This window comes from Octopus bimaculoides, chromosome 5 (genome assembly GCF_001194135.2).
Source record: "Octopus bimaculoides isolate UCB-OBI-ISO-001 chromosome 5, ASM119413v2, whole genome shotgun sequence".
NCBI lineage: Eukaryota > Metazoa > Mollusca > Cephalopoda > Octopoda > Octopodidae > Octopus > Octopus bimaculoides.
The window spans coordinates 2,984,800-3,004,898 of record NC_068985.1 but is presented as its reverse complement, the minus strand read 5'-3'; the positions used below and the strand labels follow the sequence as shown (position 1 = coordinate 3,004,898).

The window sequence follows — 20,099 nt, the reverse complement described above, 5'->3', positions numbered from 1 at the left end:
TGTGTGTGTGTGTGTGTGTGTGTGTGTGTGTGTGTGTGTGTGTGTGCGTGTGTGCTTGCATGTGACCATGTGTGTATCGTTGGCGATTTTCTTTCTCTATCTTCGTGTTCCTGGCACATGTGCCAGTGGCACCTGAAAAATCATTTGAGTGAGATTGTTGCCAGTGCCGCTGGACTGGCTCCTGTGCAGGTGGCACGTAAAATACACCATTTTTGAGCGTGGCCGTTGCCAGTACCGCCTTTGTGTTTTATTTTAAGGCATATTCTTTTTGACACTAATATGTTTGAGAGGGTCTCCAGTTTGATGATGTAAGACCTCTAATTCATATGGAAACCAGAAATTTCAATAGTAATTTAATGTAGGAAACCAAGTTGATAATGAAAAGTCAGTCATTTTACTAAGTTCTAAGTTGTGGATTATTTTCAAAATCAGTTGAATTATATGAAGAATACACCTCATTATATGTAAAGTAATAAAAGAGTCGACTGAGTTGTAAAGATTTCAGCCGAAACAATTGCTCTACTTTATAACACTTCATCAATGTCTCTCAGATAATAATAAAGATTTCTCACTTTGGTACAAGTTAACAGATTTCAGGGAAGGGGTTAAATTGACCCAGGTTTATTACAAGAGTCTCTTCATGTTCACAGTATCTGCTAGAAATAACAATCTGATCTCCCTCGAATCATACCTATGGTCTTATGGAAAAGATGCTGCCTACACAGGGGTGGCTATGTGGTAAGTAGCTTTCTTACCAGCCACATGGTCCCGAGTTCAGTCCCACTGCATGGCACCTTGGGCAAGTGTCTTCTACTATAGCCTTGGGCTGACCAAAGCCTTGTTAGGTCATAGTGAGGCTGTGATCTTGCAGAATTGTTAGGATGCCAGATCACTGCTACTCAGTTGCATTTCTTTTGGTTTTACTTTCTGAGTTTAAATTCTGCTGGGGTTGACTTTGACTTTCAGCCTTTCGGGAACAATGTGATTGGTTTACTCCCTCCCCACAAATTTCAGTGTTTCTACCTATTGTAGGAAAAATATAAGGTCACAGCAATTCCACCTGATTGGCACTTGTTCAGATGTGCTTTTAACGTTCCACATCTGAACGTGGGGTGTAACCAGCCCACTTAGGAGTACCCCTCATTCATTGGACAATGAACCTTGCTTGCGAAGACCTATTGAGGCAAGTTTAAACAAATCACTGATGTGGCCAATGACAGTACAGCCTGATTGGCACTCGTGCCAGTGGAACATTAAAAGCACATCCGAGTGTGATTGTTGCCAGGGCCACGGATTGGCTCCCGTGTCGGTGACACACGCAAAGCACCATTTGAGCGTGATCGTTGCCAGCGTCACCTGTGCCTGTGGCACATGAAAAACAACATTCGAGCGTGGTTGTTGCCAGTGCCGCTGGACTGGATCCCGTGCAGGTAGCACATAAAAACACCTTTTGAGCGTGGTCATTGCTAGAACTGCTTGACTGTCCCTCGTGCTGGTGGCACATAAAAGCACCCACTACACTCTTGGAGTGATTGGCATTAGAAAGGGCATCCAGCTGTAGAAACTTTGCCAGATCAGAGTGAGCCTGGTGCAGCCCCTGGCTCACCAGTCATCAGTCAAACCATCCAACCCATGCCAGCATGGAAAGTGGACGTTAAACGATGATGATGATTGCAGTATATTAAATTAAATACTAAAATATTTACTCCAATTCTTTATTACGTTTGATAACTTTGCCACAGGATATTGAACATGTTTCTTTAGCGCTGCAAATTCAACACATTATCCACTGATTTAGTTTTTCTTTTCTCCCTTCTTTGTTTTGAACTCTGCAATCACCACTTAAGTGCTATGGCTTCTTTTTTTCTTTTTGAAATGCCACTACATCCGTGTGTGTGTGTGTGTGTGTGTGTGTGTGTGTGTGTGTGTGTTACAACTATGCTAGAACCTTATTCTTTCTTTCCTCCCAATTCCTTTTTGTATTTCTGTCGTGAAAATTAAAGAGAGAAAAACAGAACAACAACAAGCCAAGGTGTGATTGTCATTGAATTTCAGCATGCCATCAATAAAACATGGGAAAAATACCCTTCAATGTCTTCTGGATTAATTATTTGAAGGAATTAATTAATTTCAATTACCTTTTGCAAGACTTGATAATTGTTATTTAGTTCCAGGTTTGATTCTTCACAAAGATTTCTTGGCTATGATTGTTGTTGTTATGTTGACATTAGTTGTGGTGGTAGTAGTAGCGACACTATTATACTATAGCTAATATTCTATTATTACAATGATCATTGTGATTAATATTAATGTCCTTTCTTGATTAAATATTTTTTTAAATTTCATTTTCTCGAATTTCTTTTTGTGTTACTTAACTTTTTTTTTTTTAAACTTTTTTTCCCTCTTTTCTTTTTCTTCCAATTTTAAAAGAGATCTGAAACCTGACAACATGCTGATTTCCAATGAGGGCCATATTAAATTGACTGATTTTGGTTTATGTGAAGTCACCATTAATACAAGTTAGTACATGTTTTTTGAGTTCCGCTTCAACATTTTTCTATTTAGTATAATTTCATTCTTCTCCCTTGAAATTTTAACTCCAGAAAGGGAATGCAATAAACTATTATTTTTATTTCAATCTTTTCAGTTTTAACTAACTGCTAATGCAGTATCATTTTGAGAAATTTGATTCCAGTCAGAATGTTTGTCAACTGTGCTCACAAAAAGAAAACAAGTTTTACTCAGATATTGTTTTCTTTTTAAAGAAATGTATTGTGTATATTTAGAAAGAAATCTAAAGGGGCAACTGTTTGACTGCTGTGTTTGGCATTGGTATCATATGGTATTGGTGCTGATACAAGCTAGATAAAGGGAAGTTGTATTTCTGATGCTTGTTTGTAGCCAAGATAAAGAAGACCATGCAACATGTGAATTGATGTATTGAAACTAGATTTTGAAAACAATCAAATGAAGGTTTGTGATGTAGAGCAGTAGTAGTGCCTCACATATTTAGCCCTTTAACATTTAAACCAACCATATCAGACCCAAATATTCTACCTGTTTTATGTATATCCAAACTCTCACAAATACTTTAGAATATCATTTGAAACATAAGCAATCGCATCATAGAAATCTCAAAGCTACAAAGTAACGCATGGTTAATTCAAAGCAATGTGGTGAATAAATAAGCTTTTTATTCTGTGCTGATGAAGAGAAATAACCTGGAAATCACGATACACAGATATTGTTTTGAGCTGAGTGGGGGTGCTAGATTCCCTTGTTCGAAAATATAAGGACACAGATCGTGTCATAGAGCCATCTGGAGACAATGTCTCCTGGACTCCAAATAAGCTTTACATTTGACAAAGTAATGTGAATTCTAAAGGGTTAAGCAGTTTTCTAATATGAATTGCCCTTGAAATTGGACAATCAGCATCTGATAAGAGGTGAAATTTCTGAACCTGAAAAAAGGCTTAGTCTTTATGACTAACTTTTGGTAATGTTATATATATGATGGAAACATAAGATATGCTTAATGGCATGTAGCATTTGCAACAGTTTTAGGAGTTCTGGTTGTGTATTATATGTAGGGAAAGCGTGATGCAAAATTTGTTTTCCAGCTGTTTTGGAAAATTGAATTTTTGGTACTTTTGAAGGAGACTTGGTAGTCGTAGCATTACTGAAGGACGATTTAGGATAGTTCAGCAATGAAGATGTGACATCGGTTATCTAAGTTGCATGTGTATGATGCTTACTCTGAAGAATAATATTAACCCTTTTGAGATGTTCTGTGTTTCGTTCAATTAATTTTAAATATAACAGTAATATAACTTAGTTATCATTAAACTAGTGTTAGGAACATAAATTGTGACAAAGGTTTAGTGGAAGGCTTTAATTCAAAACATATGAAAACAAGACATTTGTACTTACAGAGCCAGAGCCGGTTTCAGCCGGGTTGGTATTGAAAGGGTTAAGAAGGGACAAATAGTGGTGACATTGGTAATTAGTAGCGAATTTACAAAAGAAAGTGTGTAAGAAACATAACTAGAAATAGCAGAGTTGGTAGTGTGGGTCAGAGAGAGAGAGAGAGAGAGAAAGAGTTATGGTCTGATGATGATCTAAGAGATGAGAGATGGGTTGAGCCCACAGGTAGGCAACTAAACTAGTAAGCTTTCATGTCAAGTGTGATTCTGGTGCTTTTTCTGAGGTTCTCAGTGGTGAAAAACCCCTTCTGTTTAGGGCAGAGAATAAGTCGCTGACAGATCTGGCTCTATGCAAATTGTTTTGGTGGTAATTGAGCAATGTGAGGGGAAGTGGGTTGTTTTATAGCTATCTCTATTTCTGAAAATTAAGATATGATATTCTTTTGTTCACAATTTTCAACAGTAAAACTCACCTGAATATAAGTATTGTTTTACTTTAATCTATATCATCCATAGATTTTGTGTCTGAATATTCTTAGTTGATCTTTTTTAATATTGTAAATGCAGGCTTAATTCTAGTGAGCACTCTGGTTATATAAGTTTATATAATTCAGTTTATATGAATCATCTTGTTACTAGAATATTTGACATTTGAATAAAACCCATTATATTCTTAGATGCTTTGATACAGTTAATGGGGGAGGATTAAGGCTATATAGCTGATTTAATAATTGCTAAGGCTGGAGCCAGCAGCAGAACATGAGTTTACAGAGCATTTAGAAGAAATCTAGACAATGACTGCTTCTGTTTATGACAAATGATCCTGCTTTGTATTATGTGTAGACCACATGATGCATATGTTTTAATTACGATGAAGTAATGTGAAATGAACGAATGGAACTTGCAACAGTATGTTTGCTATGCAATGTGTACTTGAAACACAAAGTGACATATCAGAAGAGAATTAATCTTGTGTGGGTATATAATTTGAATACCTGCCATATTGAGAGAGAATGTTCTGTAAAGTAATGGAGGGTAGATAGGCAGTGGCCAGCTGAAGGAAACTCAAGCTGAAGTTGTTGCGTTATTTCTGTGGAACTTATGTGTGATGAATGAAGTCAGCCATGGCAGTGTGCAGAAATACCACATTGTGTCAGTATAATAATTATTATCATCACAATTAATGCTACATTGGCTTCTGCTTAAGCCAACTGCTGCTACTGCAATAATAATAATAATAATAATAATAATAATAATGATAATAATGATAATTTTATGATTAGTTTCAGCTTCAATATCAGTATCATCCTGAATATCTTTTAATACCATAATGAGCAGCAATGAGATATCCTCTCCCCATATATGTCATAATGATGCTGTTGCATTGATATAACAACTTCTGTAAAATCACTGAGAATTTCATCCTTTCCTATATGTAACTGGATAATAGAAAGTAATTTTGTTAAGGTTATTTCTACAGAGACTCCATAGAACTTTTAGCCAGCACTTATTTTTTGTTACGTTTCATATCGAGATGTCAGGTGTAAACAAACAAATGTGATCAAAGACAAAAGTGGGTAATGAGTGTATATGCCATATTTTGGAGGTTTTTGCCCCTTCATCACCACCCATCAAACCTGCTCTCACCTTCAACCACCTTGCTTGTATAGCCACCACATACAGTGTTTGTAAGTTATTAGATATACCAATTTACATATTAGATGCATTCCTGTGGCTGGTATATAAATATTAAAAGTTTGTAGGTACGTGGAACTTCATTATTCAAGCACACTATACTCTAAGACAGTGCTTCTCAAACTTTCTGATGTGGCATACCGGCAGTTTTTTTCACAATGTTCCAGGGACTGGTAATATTTCTTAATAATATTAATTTATACCGGAAACAATATATATAATGAATATAATAAAAGTTGACAATTTTCATAAGGTTTCCATTCATTCGGGATGTCTACTGTTGTCCTGAATGAGGTTAATCTTCGAGTAACAAGTGACCATTCCTAAAGCATGAGAACCACTTGTAAACTTGTGTTTAGCTCACGGCAGCGTCTTTGTAAGCTGTTCGAAGCATTACAACTGTTTTGGCCACCATTTTCCCCCAGCAGAAAACAGAATTTCACAGAAACACAATGGTCCGTCATTTCAGCCATTGCAAAAAATCAATGAGCAGGGGAGAAGCACTGCAAAACAAAGATGCACAACATGGCAGTACAAGTCCAAAGGACACTGCCAGTCGGCAGACTGATGCCTGAGGGTTGCACCAGCTGGGCTCTTGCAGCAGAGGCCTGAACTACAACGGGTTTGTCCCACTGAGTGAATTTCTAGTTACTTTTGGGTACCCCACTCGTAAGATTTAGTTCTTAAAATTTATGTTCTATAAATTGCTTATACTTCTACAATACACAAAATATCAAAAATTTTTTAATACAATTCCTAATAATATTTAATTATTAAAATACAGCAAGATATTTTTTTTTTATGTATTGAATGGCTATGGAGGTCCAGTAGAGTAAAACAAGAACCAAAGGGATTCATAGACCAAAATGGTTGAGAACCTCTGGTCTAGACAGATAGTTTTTTTTTTCTAGTGCTGGTGCCAATGATAAAATGCACCCATTCTATTCTGTAAGTGGTTTTAGCTAGGCAAATCACTCAATTCTTAAAGTCATGATAAAAGATGGAATGGTAATAATCTTTAGAGAGAATTGATTAATCTTGAGAAACACCACCTCTCTCATGACAGTTATGTGATACAGTACAACAAATATGTGCTGTAAAGTAGTTGATGATGATGGGTGGGACTCCATCCATAGAAGCCATGCCACATTAATGACATACACATTAACTGATTTACTTGTTTTTTTTTTCCCTCTATTGCTATGTGTGACAGATAATGAAGGACTTGGGTGGGTGGTGTGGAGTTGTTCTGAAGCTCATCCAACCCATGCCAGCTTAGAGAAATAGATGTAAAAGGATATACAAACGTACTGCCGTAAACTGTTAAAATCTATACAATATTTGATTTGGAGAATTAATGGGAAACATCTGTTTGTGTGCCTGGTAAGGTTTTATTAGCTGCCATTGAATGACTATATCATTGCTTCATTACATGAAGTAAAATGGTTTTGAAAAGGACGGAATTCAAACGAAAAAGAAATGCTGAACTGGTCTACAACTGTAGATTACAAACCATTGTTCAGCTTACATTGTTGTTGTTAGTTTTAAGGTGTATGGAAAGGAAGGACTGGGTAAAATGTTTATTAGAAGGAAGGGCAATGCTACATTTATGTTCAGAGGAAGCAATTGGTGTAATGGATGGCTACAACAGAACAAATTCTTAACCTTTGACATTTCTCTGGCAGTCTATAAGGTTGTGACATTAATGTTAGTGACCACATTTCTTGATTTCATCTGAATCAACCATTACAGAACATTTTGAGGATCACTGTTTGTTGGTGATAGACTTTGGCTTACAGTGTCATTGCCGCATGAAAAGATCTATCCTATGCTCCTTTAATCCATCTCTGTTTAACTTTGATCAAATCGTGGTTAGAGGATTTATCGAGAATAAAACTTTAAAAAAGAATTGCTGTTAATAACTGATATCTTTATAGAGATGACCATGACATTATCTTGAAACAAAGCCTCAGGTACCATCAAATTTTGACACAAGTTGGTTTTGAAGGCATCATTGTTTGGATTGGACAAAATTTACCATCTTCTCTATAATTGCTATTATTAGCAAATTTTATTTAGCATAACTCGAAACTTATTATGTCTGCTGTGTCATTTTGGAAACAAAATAAAAATTGTTTGTCCTTTTATTTAAATATATATATATGATTTTATGTTTTGTTGTTTATTGTTGTTGTTGTTGTTTTTTCATACTTTCATTCTTTCCTGTAAGAAGTTTGTTTTAATCTATTGTTAATGAAAACTTTCCAGGGATAAGCTTTAAGGCATATATGGTGTTTTTTCAAAATCACTTTTATCTAATTGCTCAAAGAGAACAGGAAACAAAACCAGCTATCAACAATAGAAGTAGCAGCAGCAATAGTAACATCACCACCACCACCACCACCACCACCACCACCACCACCACCACCACAACAACAACAGCAACAACAACAACATCAGCAAGTCCAGTAACACCACCACCACTACCACCATCAATATTAGCACATCAACAAGAAACAGCAATAATTGTGAGAGATGTGTCAGATACATTAAGTTTTGCTACAGACTTAGCATACCTTGCAGATTTCAACCAAGGAAATAAACAAAGAATATGAAATGAAACAAAACTGAATATGATGTGGTGCAGTGTTTGTGTGGAGTGGGTGGTGGAGGTCATCTGCTGCAGACATCTAATTTTGAATCAGTCCAGGGGCCTTTTCTTTTCTTCTTATATCTCAGCTGGGGGTTTCCAAGTTTGTGTGTGTAAGAGAGAGAGAGAGAGAGAGAGAGAAAGAGGTGGGGGATGAAATTCTTGTTATGTACAGTAGTGGCAGTAGGGATTGCATTTGATTCAAGTGCTCACATAATTATTGATGGCTACCACAGATGCACAGTGCCTATAATGTAGCTGTGGAGAATTTGAAGGAAATGCGTCTCAGTTATTATCATTTGTATGTAAATTGAAGAGTTTCAGCTCTTTGTTATTGTGGTTAAGGATGAGAATCATGGCGACGATCATAGCTGCAACACCAGAGCAAACCTGAGTTGCTCTGGTGTCTAATTTGCTCGTTAAAAGTAACAGTGACTATACAAATGAAAGTCACTGCTATTTTCTCGTTAGGACTGTAGATGAGTAATAGAATGAGGTGAGCAAAAAAAAGCAATGGGGAGAGAAATGATAAAAGAAATATGTATGGCAGTTTTAAAATAAATAAAGAGAAAAGAAAGAACTTGAGCTGTGCCTCACTGAGTTTATGAGCTTATAATAAAGATGTGGGAAATGATGTGAGCTCTATAGAGCAGGGATGGGCAACTTTTCATCAACTGGAGGCTGCATCGTACCACTTCCAAGTGGGAGAGGGCCGCATGATAAAACACATATGCATGAAATATTATTTGCCCACATTACACTGAATTTTTTGCAGTTCTTCTTAATTTTATTTGTCTTATTTCTTTACTGCCCGCAAGGGGCTACACACAGAGGGGACAATCAAGGACAGACAAATGGATTAACTCGATTATATCAACCCCAGTGTGTAACTGGTACTTATTTAATCGACCCCAAAAGGATGAAAGGCAAAGTAGACCTTGACGGAATTTGAACTCAGAACGTAGCGGCAGACGAAATACCGCTAAGCATTTTGCCCAGCGTGCTAACGATTCTACCAGCTTGCCGCCTTATTTTATTTGTCTTAGTATGAAGTTAATAATCTAGAAACTTGTTGGGGGCTGCATGCAACCCAAAGGCCTCAGGTTGCCCATGCATGCTTTAGAGTAAAGCTGAACACATGGCTGTGCTTTGATTACTATTTGTAGCTATTTCACTTCTCATGAGCAAGTAAATGATGCTACCCTTCATTTTATCTCTCTTCTGTTTCAGATTTTGCCTCCTTTCATACTAATATGTTGCTGGAATATGTTTTTTATAGCTGGCTGGAGTTGGATAACCAGAGCACTATTAGTTACTTGATAATGTGCCTGAGGGATAAGGCCTGAGGAAATTTTATTCTTCAGTTATCAGATTGCAACAGTGCCAGTTAATATGAGGGCATTTGCTGTCAGGGTTAGGATCTGGTACTTTTGGCTTCGGCACCCAAGTTTTTATATATATATATATGTATATATATATATACACACACACATATATAGGTATATACTCATCATCATCATACATCCGTTTTCCATGGTAGCATGGGTTGGCTGGTTTGATAGGAGCTGTCCAGATTCCAATTGTCTGTTTTGGCATGGTTTCTACAGCTGGATGCCTTCCTGATGCCCACCACTTCACAGTGTGCTGAATACCTTTTATGTGGCACCTGCAAGACAAAAACCTCTCAGCTGTGAGAGGGAATGGCAGCATGACCTTAAAGGACATGCTTGTCTGTATGGATGGCCACAATTTTACTTAGCTTGATGTATGCATTTAATTGTTAATGTTGTATAATTCAACAAGATATGTTTAAATTTTCATGAACTCTATAAATGGTTGGTTAGAAGCTTGCCTCCTAACCATAGGGTTCCAAGTTCAGTCCCACTGTATGGATCTTTGGGCAAGTATCTTCTACCATAGCCTTGGGCTAACCAAAACTGTGTGTGGATTTGGTAGATGGAATCTGAAAGAAGCCTGTTGTGTGTGTGTGTGTGTGTGTGTGTGTGTGTGTGTGTATGTGTGTCCCACCACCACTTGGCAACCAGTATTGGTGTTTCTATGTCCCTATAACTAAGCAGTTCAGCAAAACAGACTGATAGAATAAATACCTGACTTTAGAAAAAAAGCACTGGGTGTCAGTAAAAATTGTTTAAGGCGATGCCCCAGGGTGGCCGCAGCCTAGTCACTGATACAAACAAAAGACCAAATATGGTCGTTTGAAGCAAATATCCGATGTTCAGTGAGTGCCAAGCTATTATGCCATAACTACACAAGTCCAGCAAATAAATATGCTTAGCATATTAGACGAGTAAATTTTGAAGCTATAACATCTTGACTCTACTGGATTGATTTAAGATTTGCTGTTAAGAAAACAAGACAACAGAGATAAGTTTCTGAGAGTTTGTAGGAGCTGAATTATGTGTGAAGCAATTTAGATTGTAAAATTCTTCACTTGTGTTGATTGTGCTTTCGAGTAGTTCCAACTTACCATGCTTAATCAGCTGTATAGGACGGGAAACCAAGCATATGCTAGAAATATGTGGTTAGTTCTATAATTGGTTTTCAAGCCTTAACCATCTTCACTCTGATTCTGGTATGTTAGAAGATCATGTGAAGGTGGTTAAAGGTTGCTACAGCAAAGGTTTGTCTCTTACATCAGCTTATCAAATGGTTTTGTTTCAATATTATTTTACTGCTTCATTCATCATTAAGCTTGCTTCCCAACTGCATGGTTCTGGATTCAGTACCATTGCGTTGCACCTTGGGCTAGTGTCTTCCACTATAGCTTCAGGCCGACCAAAGCTTTGTGAGTGGATTTGGTAGATGGAAACTGAAAGAAGCCAGTCGTGTATGTGTGTGTGCGCGTCCCACTACTGCTTGATAGCCGGTGTCGGTGTGTTTATGTCCCTATACGTTAGCAGTTTGGCAAAAGAGACTGATAGACTAAATACCAAGCTTCTAAAGAACAAAACAAAAATAAGTATTGGGGTCGATTCATTTGACTAAATATTTCTTCAAGGTGGTGCTCCAGCATGGCCACAATCTAATGACTGAAACAAGTAAAAGATAAAAGATAGATGTTTACATCAAAATATTTTCCGCTTATGGTCGACTGAGCAGATTCTGTTATGTTGTGTTTGAACCATTTCGTTGTTTCCTACCAGTCTTGCTGCAATCACTCAACCACGAAGTGTAAGTGGCATTCATTTTGAAATTAGTATTTCCTTTCTGGAAGACCACACTATAATGACCAGGCATAACTTCAGATTATCAAATGCAATGCTTATTTATTTATATTATTTTAAATTAATCATGCATTATCTCATAGCATCAACATTCTGATGATGTGACTAGCATTGTTGGGTAGGTGTGAGAGATTGGATCTGGCTGTTTTGAACATAAAACAAGTAGAATATTCAGGCTGGATGTGGTTGGTTTGAATGCTAAAGGGTTTTTCTTACCTCACAGTTAACTCTTTCCTTTCTAAGTTAAATTTTTCTGCAAGTTTGTGGCATTTTTTGTTAGCATTGTAGAAAACTAGAAATTCAGTCCATGATTAAATAAAAAAAAAAAAAGTTAACATCTAACACTGGTTTTATTATTATAACAGTGTTTAATAGTTGAAGAAAGCAATGTAGCTGTGTTTGGCGATACTAATAATCAAAGTTGTTCATAAGATATGGAACTCCAATATTGACATGAAGAAAATACTACACAAAAATGATTACCCATGAAAATATCAATCGTCGTCGTCGTCATCATCATCATCATCATCATCATCATCATCATCATCATCATCATCACTGTCGTTGTTGTCACATCCACTCTTCCATGCTTGCATGGGTTGGATAGAGTTTATTGAGGCAGGCTTTCTACGGCTGGATGCCCTTCCTGTCACCAACCCTCACCTGTTTTCCAAGAAAGGTAACATTTCCCCATGACAAGACATATTTTCTTTGTACCAGAAATGAATGACACTACTTTGTATGATTGCAAGGCAGGATCGTTAGCTGGCAAGATCGTTAGCACACTGGACAAAATACTTTGCGGCATTTTGCTTGTCACTAAGTTCTGAGTTCAAATTCCGCCGAGGTCGACTTTGCCTTTCATCCTTTCAGGGTCGATAAATTAAGCACAAGTGAAACACTGGGGGTGATGTAATCAACTGGTCCCCTCCCTAAAAATGGCTGCCCATGTGGAAAAAATTTGAAGCTAGTTGCATGGTTGTGATACAAATTATCATACAATGTCAGGACAAGTTGACACAAGAATACACACATACATCGTTATCACTTATTATTTAAAGTCTGTTTCCCATTCTGGCATTGGTTGGACAGTTTGACAGGATCTGGGAAGCTGCTGGGCTGCAGTGAGTGCCAGTGTTAGTTTTTGGCACATTTTCTATGGCTAGATGCCCTTCCTAACACCAACCGCCTTAGAGTGTGTAATGGGTACTTTCTTTGTGCCATTGAAACTTATGAAGTTGCCAATTAAGTTGCAAGACTGGGGAAAAAAAAACAAAAGAAAAAAACAGGAAAGTGAAAAACCGTGATGACTAAGTGAGAAGGAAGTTGGCTTTGTGCCAGGTGCTGAGTGGCCAGAGAGTGATAGAAGGAGAAGAACAAGTGTCTTGGGCTAGAGAGGGGGTACATAGCTGCTCTGCATTGTAAGTAGAAGATGAAGAAAAGGAAGAAAGGTGTTAGCGATGGTGTGCTGGAGCAAACTCTCAAAGTGGGGGGAAAGGGTGGTTTCATAAGACTGAAGAGAGAGTAACAGGGATACAGAGGGTTGTATTGAATGATGTGTTCTAGTGGAGGTGTGAATGGTGTGGAATGTCAGTGTTGTGTGGGGGGGAGGTGAGAGAGAGAGAGTGGCACATGGAAGAAGATAGAGTAGTAGTGTGATGTGTAATATGTAGGAGTGACAGAGTTGGAGGTGTGGGTGTGTAGAGTGGTTGGGCACGAGAGGCTGTTGAGGCAATAAGATGGAGTATCGTCAAGGAGAGAGAGAGAGAGAGAGAGAGAGTTATCTGAATGTAAGAAAAAGAGGGGTGGGAAGAGAATGTACAATGAGAATAAGGGATGGAAGCTTCCAAGGGAGAAGGAGGAGGTAACTGGTTGTGTAAAGAAGGTACTTGAAGAGTTTTGTGTCAGTTCTGCCCCCAAGTAATTACAGTCGCTGATTAATGTCATAAATTGAGTGATGAAAGAGGGAGCCATGTGTTTGGGGAATGAGATGTGAGGAATGCTTGACTGACAAGAATGGGCTTCATGCATACACAGAATGCTTTAGAGATATCATTTTAGCTGTGGTGGGCAGGTTGTCTCCAGCAAAGGGAATCGCCTATCGTCTTGGTTCTTTGTTGTTGCTTCCGTGAGACTCAGCATTTTGAGAACCACACTCTCTATTTTGTCTCATGTCTTTCTGGGACTCCCCGCTTCCACAAGTTCCATCCTCTTTAAGCAGCCGGCCCTCCTTAATACAGCTCTTATCATCCAAATGCATTGCACAATCAAACCAGTCAGCATCTGATACCTCTTATGCTCAGTTCTTCTCTCAGTATCTTAGCACTTCATTATGCAAGTACACTGACACTGCACATCCAATGGAACTTACTAGCTTCATTCCTCTATACATGTCCTCTGCATTCCTCTATACATGTCCTCTGCATTCATGGCCTATGTCTCACCACCCTTATAAAATTGCTGTTCATACCCAACCATTCATACAATCTGCCTTTTAGTCTGAGAAAGCAAGACCTTTTGTTGCTAACAGAAATAATAACTCTCTGAATATTCTCCGTCCTGTTCTTATTCCAGCAAGTATAGTTTCAGAACACCCTCCTCCACTGCTAATTAGGCAACTGAAACTATCTTCTACTTCTAGGGAGCCCCTGGGCATTTGGGGAAACCAATTTCTCATGTGCCCTTAGTGTTTATTGCTCCAGTACCTGAAGTTGGGAAGCAAACTTCTTACCACAGATCCATGCTTCTACTTGAATGTTACAAATAAGCTCAAAGGAGTGAACATCATTGAGATGAAGACAAACATAGTGTCGTCCATGATTGTTGATGGAATGATATGTATATCTAAGGACAGTGTCACCGTGAAAGCATATAATTTTGATCAAGTGTCTCCTACTACAGGCATGAGCTGACCAATGCCTTGTGAATGAAATTTGATTGGCAGAAACTGTTTGTTGTGTGTGTGTGTGTTTGTGCATGTGCATGCTCTACTGTATATGTGCACATGCATGCTCTACTGTGTGTTTGTTTCTGCATGTCTTTAGATTGACACTAGTGCATTGACTGTGTGAAGTGCATCTGTACTATTTTTGCAACTCTTGTTGGGGATTGTTGTTATTGTTTAACCCCAGGTCAGCTTTTATCCAGCAGATCTGTCATCAAAAGTATTCCAGCCACAGTCACCTCATCTTTTTTTTTTCTTTTTGTATATGCAAGAAATTCGTCTTTGAAAACAGTAGGAACATTTCCTGTAGATTTAGCTGCTATCTGTAGCAGATTGGAATGCCTGTGCAGAGGTCCCTTCTGTGTCAAGAAATCTTAGCATGAGGAGTAGTCAAAATGATTAGTGCTGTTTCGATTCCCAATGTTCATGTCTTTTGGCTCTGCATCTTGGATAATTTCTGTCAGCTATTAAAATTTGCTGGAGGAGTTTAATCTGTTTCTTCAAATTTGTTCAGTATAATGTTGGTCCTGCTGCTCTGGTGAGGAGCTGCTGTGTGAAATCTTTGTAATTATGCCTGTGTCTTTTCTCATTTAAATAATCACCTTAGCTTGAGGTTGTGTACAATTTTAGCAAGACAAGCAGGAACGGAAAGGAGAGCGAAAAATGTCTATAAAACTGATAATAATGATACCTGGTGGTGGTGGTGGTGAGGACGACGATGATGATGATGAGGAGGAGGAGGTGGAAGAGAATCAAGAAGAATTATGTTCATAATGGTGAATGTGGTGGTGGTGGTGGTGGTGGTGGAGATGTTGATGTATGTGTCAATAGTGTAAGAGTTAGAAGGCTGTGATGTTTGTGTGTCAACAGAGAATCTGGTTATATTGGATGATGTCGATCTCTGTTGAGCCAGTGTCTCTATACATTTATATTGAACCACAAACATGGTTATTGATCTTGGGCTAATGGGCTGGGAAGAGGGTGATTAGGTGTGGTAATTGATAAAAAGTGGTGGGATAGTGAGGACCATATTAGAGACCTATCTTCTCTTTCTTTCTCTCTCTCTCTCTGTAGTCGTACATGCACACACATGAACACTAACACAACTATCACGTGTGTGTGTGTGTGTGTGTGACCATCATGTGTGTGGGGGGGATGTGCAGATGCACTTGTGCACCCACCCATACACACATACACATATATATGAGGTATGAGATAAAGAAGCATCAGAAGCAACACCGTGCACATGCATGCACACATTGTAACTGAAAATGAAAACAGGAGGGATGGACCAAGGCAGAGAAAGCCAAAAGCACCGTAACACCCCCCCCCCCCCGACTGTTGCAAATACTCACCCTCTTTCTTCTATTTCCTTCTGCTTCTCCACTTTACCTCTTTTCTGTCTTACCTCTGTCTTATTGTTGCTTCGCTCCATCTCTCTCTCTTCCCAAACTACTTACCTATATTGTGAACATTCTCCCACACATGTATGCATACATCACACAACTTCTGTTGATGTTGCTTTTGTTTGTTGTTGTTGTTGTTGCTGATGTTTATGTTGTTCTTGTGGCCGCTGTGCTATTGCAATTAACAACAATGTATTTCCTGCCTGTTACTTTGAGAAACTCAAGTTTATTCAGATCTGCCATTCTTTTTATATTTCTTTCACAAAATCGGACATTTCCCTGACATCCTTGAGAACTTTTTCTTTTCTTCTTATTTGCCTGCATGCCATGGCCTTTATACATTTTTGCACCATGTCTCTCCCCCACTACTTCCCACATACTCAAGTGTGTGTGTGCGTGTGTGTGTGTGTAAGATCATCTGATAGTTTGAGTTAAGAGAATATGAGATGCTTTTTTATTGCAAGAAAAGACAGATAGATTTAAAACAGTGCATTTGCAGTGTGTTTATTTAGAAACTCTCAAAGGATGGCTTGGTAAATGTTTGAGGTTTGCCTATAAAAACAGATCCTGTGCGTGTGTGTACAAGCGCGCATATGTGTGTGCGTGTGTGTACAAGCGCGCATATGTGTGTGCGTGTGTGTGCGTGCGCACATGCAAGTATGCACTTATGTGCACATGTATTCACACACGTTTGTCTTTGTAGTTGGAAGGATATAATGGCAGGACAAATTATGACTTGGATGCTTTTTCTTTTTAAACAGACACACACACACACACACTCACACACACACACCCACACACACACACATACTCACACACAGCATTGGTTATTGTCTATGTTGAAAGATAAAGTTTTTGTTCTGATAACAATGTATCTGTATGTATATGTGTGCGTATACATACATACATACATACATACATACATACGTATATATATATATTACAGTTTATTAAAATGTAGCAATTTTCCTCCTTTCCTTTTATCATATTTACACCCATTCTTTTTTTTTTTGTTTTATAATTTATAGTAAAAGAAGCAGTGTGGTTGGGAGGATGAAGGTTTTTAGGTTATGGATCCAGAAGTGGTTGTCAGGTTAAATGATCAGATTTTTAAACTTGGCTATAAATATGATCCATAAGCACCATTAGCTAGATCTCTATTGTGTTTTACAGGATGAGACTGTAAGTTAAATAGATTTACCCCCTCCGGCAGCTGGTGTGGTGTGTCTCAGGGCAACATCTTATCCCTCTCTTTACCTCAGCCAACAAGACAATAATATTTGCTCATCCTATTTTGTTAATTGTAGAAGCACATAAGCCTAGTGCAGTAGAATCTTGTACAAAATTGTTATGAACATGATGTTGATGATGATGATTATGTTGATTATTAGACTTGTTTCTAATGGCACAAGGCCAACGGTTTGGTAGGAGATTGCTACTACATTCCATTGACCTCATTACTCTATTGGCACTTTATTATCCCAAACCTTGAAGGATGAAAGGCAAATCTTGGCCATGGCAAGATTTGAAACTCAGAATATAAAAAGCTAGAAGTAATACCACAAGGTATTTTTTCTATCACTCTAATGTTTCTGCCAATCCACTTTTTTAATAACAATGGCAGTGTTGGTTGTGGTGGTGGCAGCAGCAGTGATGGTGATGCTGATGAGGAATAATTCCTGTGATGTCTAAATTTGTCACTTGCCTTCTGAAATACCTTCAGCACCATCTTATTGAACATTTAATTGATCTTTGGTTTCCTTATTGTTTTTTGACAGCCTTTCTGTTTATAGTATTAAATGTGTCTTGTGTAGATGTTGGTATGTCTCTTCTGCAATTATCTCTGCTTTGGTGTTGCCACATGACTGGTCAGTTCTTTGAGATGACATTTCCTTTCAATTCCAGGCAAGTTCTTTGAGTTAGCTTTGGTAGCGCATTTCCCATTCGACTCCTATTCTTTTTGCAGTGCTTCTTTTAGCAGCTGCTGCTGCTGCTCTTCCTCCTTCAACTTCTGTTATTGTTATGTCTCATATTGCTTCTGTGGCTCTTGTAACTTTGTTGTTGCCATCGTGATTGCTGGTCTTTTAGGCCCGTTGGTTCACTTCTATATTTGACCATTTCTTTTTGTGTTTTGTTTTGTTGCTCCAAAACCTTTTACTTTACAACAGAGATTCTCAAACTTTTTGGGCCATCACCTCCCTCATGGCCACATTCTACCCTCAGCACCCTCACCCCTATTTTTATGTATGAATAAATATTTTATATTTTACTAATTTATATATATTATGAATCATTTGATATTTAATATTGTATAATTTATGTACAATACTATAATAATATTATAATAAATTCACAGCGTCCCCCAATTCACTGCTTTCCTCCCACTGCCTCCTTTTTCTCTACCACCCCCTTAGGCACCAGCACCCACCTGGACCGTCTCAAAGCGCACCACGGGGTGGTAGCGCCCACTTTGAGAACCTATGCTTTAGAAGGTCATTTCACTTCTTTCCTGTGACCCACACTGCTTCCTCTTTATGGATTGTTTCATTCTCACTTTTTTTGGACTCTCCATAGCCCTTTGTATCTTCCTCACTCATGAAGGGTGTTGATGTTACGCCTGTGTTTTCAGGAATTTCTTTTTGCTTTCATTGTTGGTAAGAAGACTTCTTAGTGCCCTTTCTTTTATTTACCCAAAGCAATTGTTATTGCTTTGGGTTGCTGGCGCTATTGTTGCAACTGTTGTGTTTGCTGTAGTCGGAAGCAGTGGTGGAGTGTGGCTTCCTGCTCTTTTCTTCTTCACTCTGGTTCAGATTGCTTTGAGCTGGTCAGCTGCACATAAATGTAACGTTTGGGGTTTCTTCCCTTCTTGACCATCTTTTTATAGTCTTTGGATTAAAACAATTTAGAATATAACCAAGATCTTCCAGTGAAATCAACACTTGGAACATCAGTGACATTTCTGTTTGGTTTCCCAGCTAATGTAATAATTATAATAATGGTTTTCAAATTTTCACACATGGCCAACAAATTTAGGGAGAGAGTGTAATGGAAGTACATCGGCTCCAGTACTCAACTGGTACTTATTTTAATCAATCCTGAAAGTTGACCTTGGTGGAATTTGAACTCAGAACCTAAAGAGCAGGAAGAAATGCCACTAAGCATGTTGTTCAATGTGCCAATGGTCCTGGCACCTTTCACCATGATAATAATAATGATAATAATAATAATAATAATAATAGTCATCACCATCATCATCATTTTGCAATAGTGAATTTGAGTGGCAGAGATGTTTTTACCTTCCCTATGTACAACTAGACTAGTTCCAGTTGAGAAGTGAAACCAGACTAAGGATTTTATTATTTACAATCAATTTATCTGTCTTGATGGCATTAACAATAATTTAATAATTCTTTCTAAATTTGCCATAGTGCCAGCAATTTGTGGCGGAGGAGAAAGTTGATTACATTGACCCCAGTCCTTTACTGGTTCTTATTTTAACAATCCCGAAAGGATGAATGGCAAAATTGACCTCAGTGGCATTTGAACTAGGAACATAAAAGACAGAAGAAATACTTTTAGGCATTTTGTCTGGTGCAGTAACTATTCTACCAGCTCACTGTCTGAAGCCATGACATAAAAATGAGGATATCTCCTTGATCAGTACAGTGCCAATTAGTTGTCAGTCAAGTTCTGGATAAGATTGGTATCTATTAAGGCGACGAGCTGGCAGAAATGTTACCATGCCGGGTGAAATACTTAGCGGTATTTCATCTGTCTTTTACGTTCAAATTCCGCCGAAGTTAACTTTGCCTTTCATCCTTTCGGGGTCGAAAAATTAAGTACCAGTTATGTACTGGGGTCGACCTAATCGACTGGCCCCCTCCCTCAAAATTACGGGTGGGCCTTGTGCCTAGAGTAGAAAAGAATATTGGTATCAATTATATCAATGACACTTGTAGCCACAAGTATTTGTTATGTCCTAAGAAAGCTTTCTGTTGAGGGGAGAATAGTTGTACTGAGTGATGGGGATAGAAAACCAGGGAAAGAGAGAGTGAGAGAGAGGTGGTGATGATCAGAAAGGGAAAGAAATAAGGAATGCTATACAAATTCACGTATGCTTGCACACACACACACACACACACACACACGCACGCACGCACGCACGCACGCACGTGATATACTCAGAGCTAGTTGTTGTTTAGGTGATGGAGTTTCGCACAGGTATGTTGGTTAATG

General features: G+C 38.3%; 1 protein-coding gene across 1 annotated transcript in view; it reads left to right on the top strand.

Moving 5' to 3' along the window:
- Window positions 1-2,382: 2,382 nt before the first annotated feature.
- The window catches only part of LOC106867829 (serine/threonine-protein kinase greatwall), a 420,959-nt gene continuing 403,242 nt past the window's right edge, over window positions 2,383-20,099 (top strand). Inside the window, exon 1 of the mRNA XM_052968117.1 lies at window positions 2,383-2,519. Coding sequence (XP_052824077.1) covers window positions 2,450-2,519 — 70 coding nt within the window. The 5' untranslated portion in view covers window positions 2,383-2,449. The remainder of the gene's footprint in view (window positions 2,520-20,099) is intronic.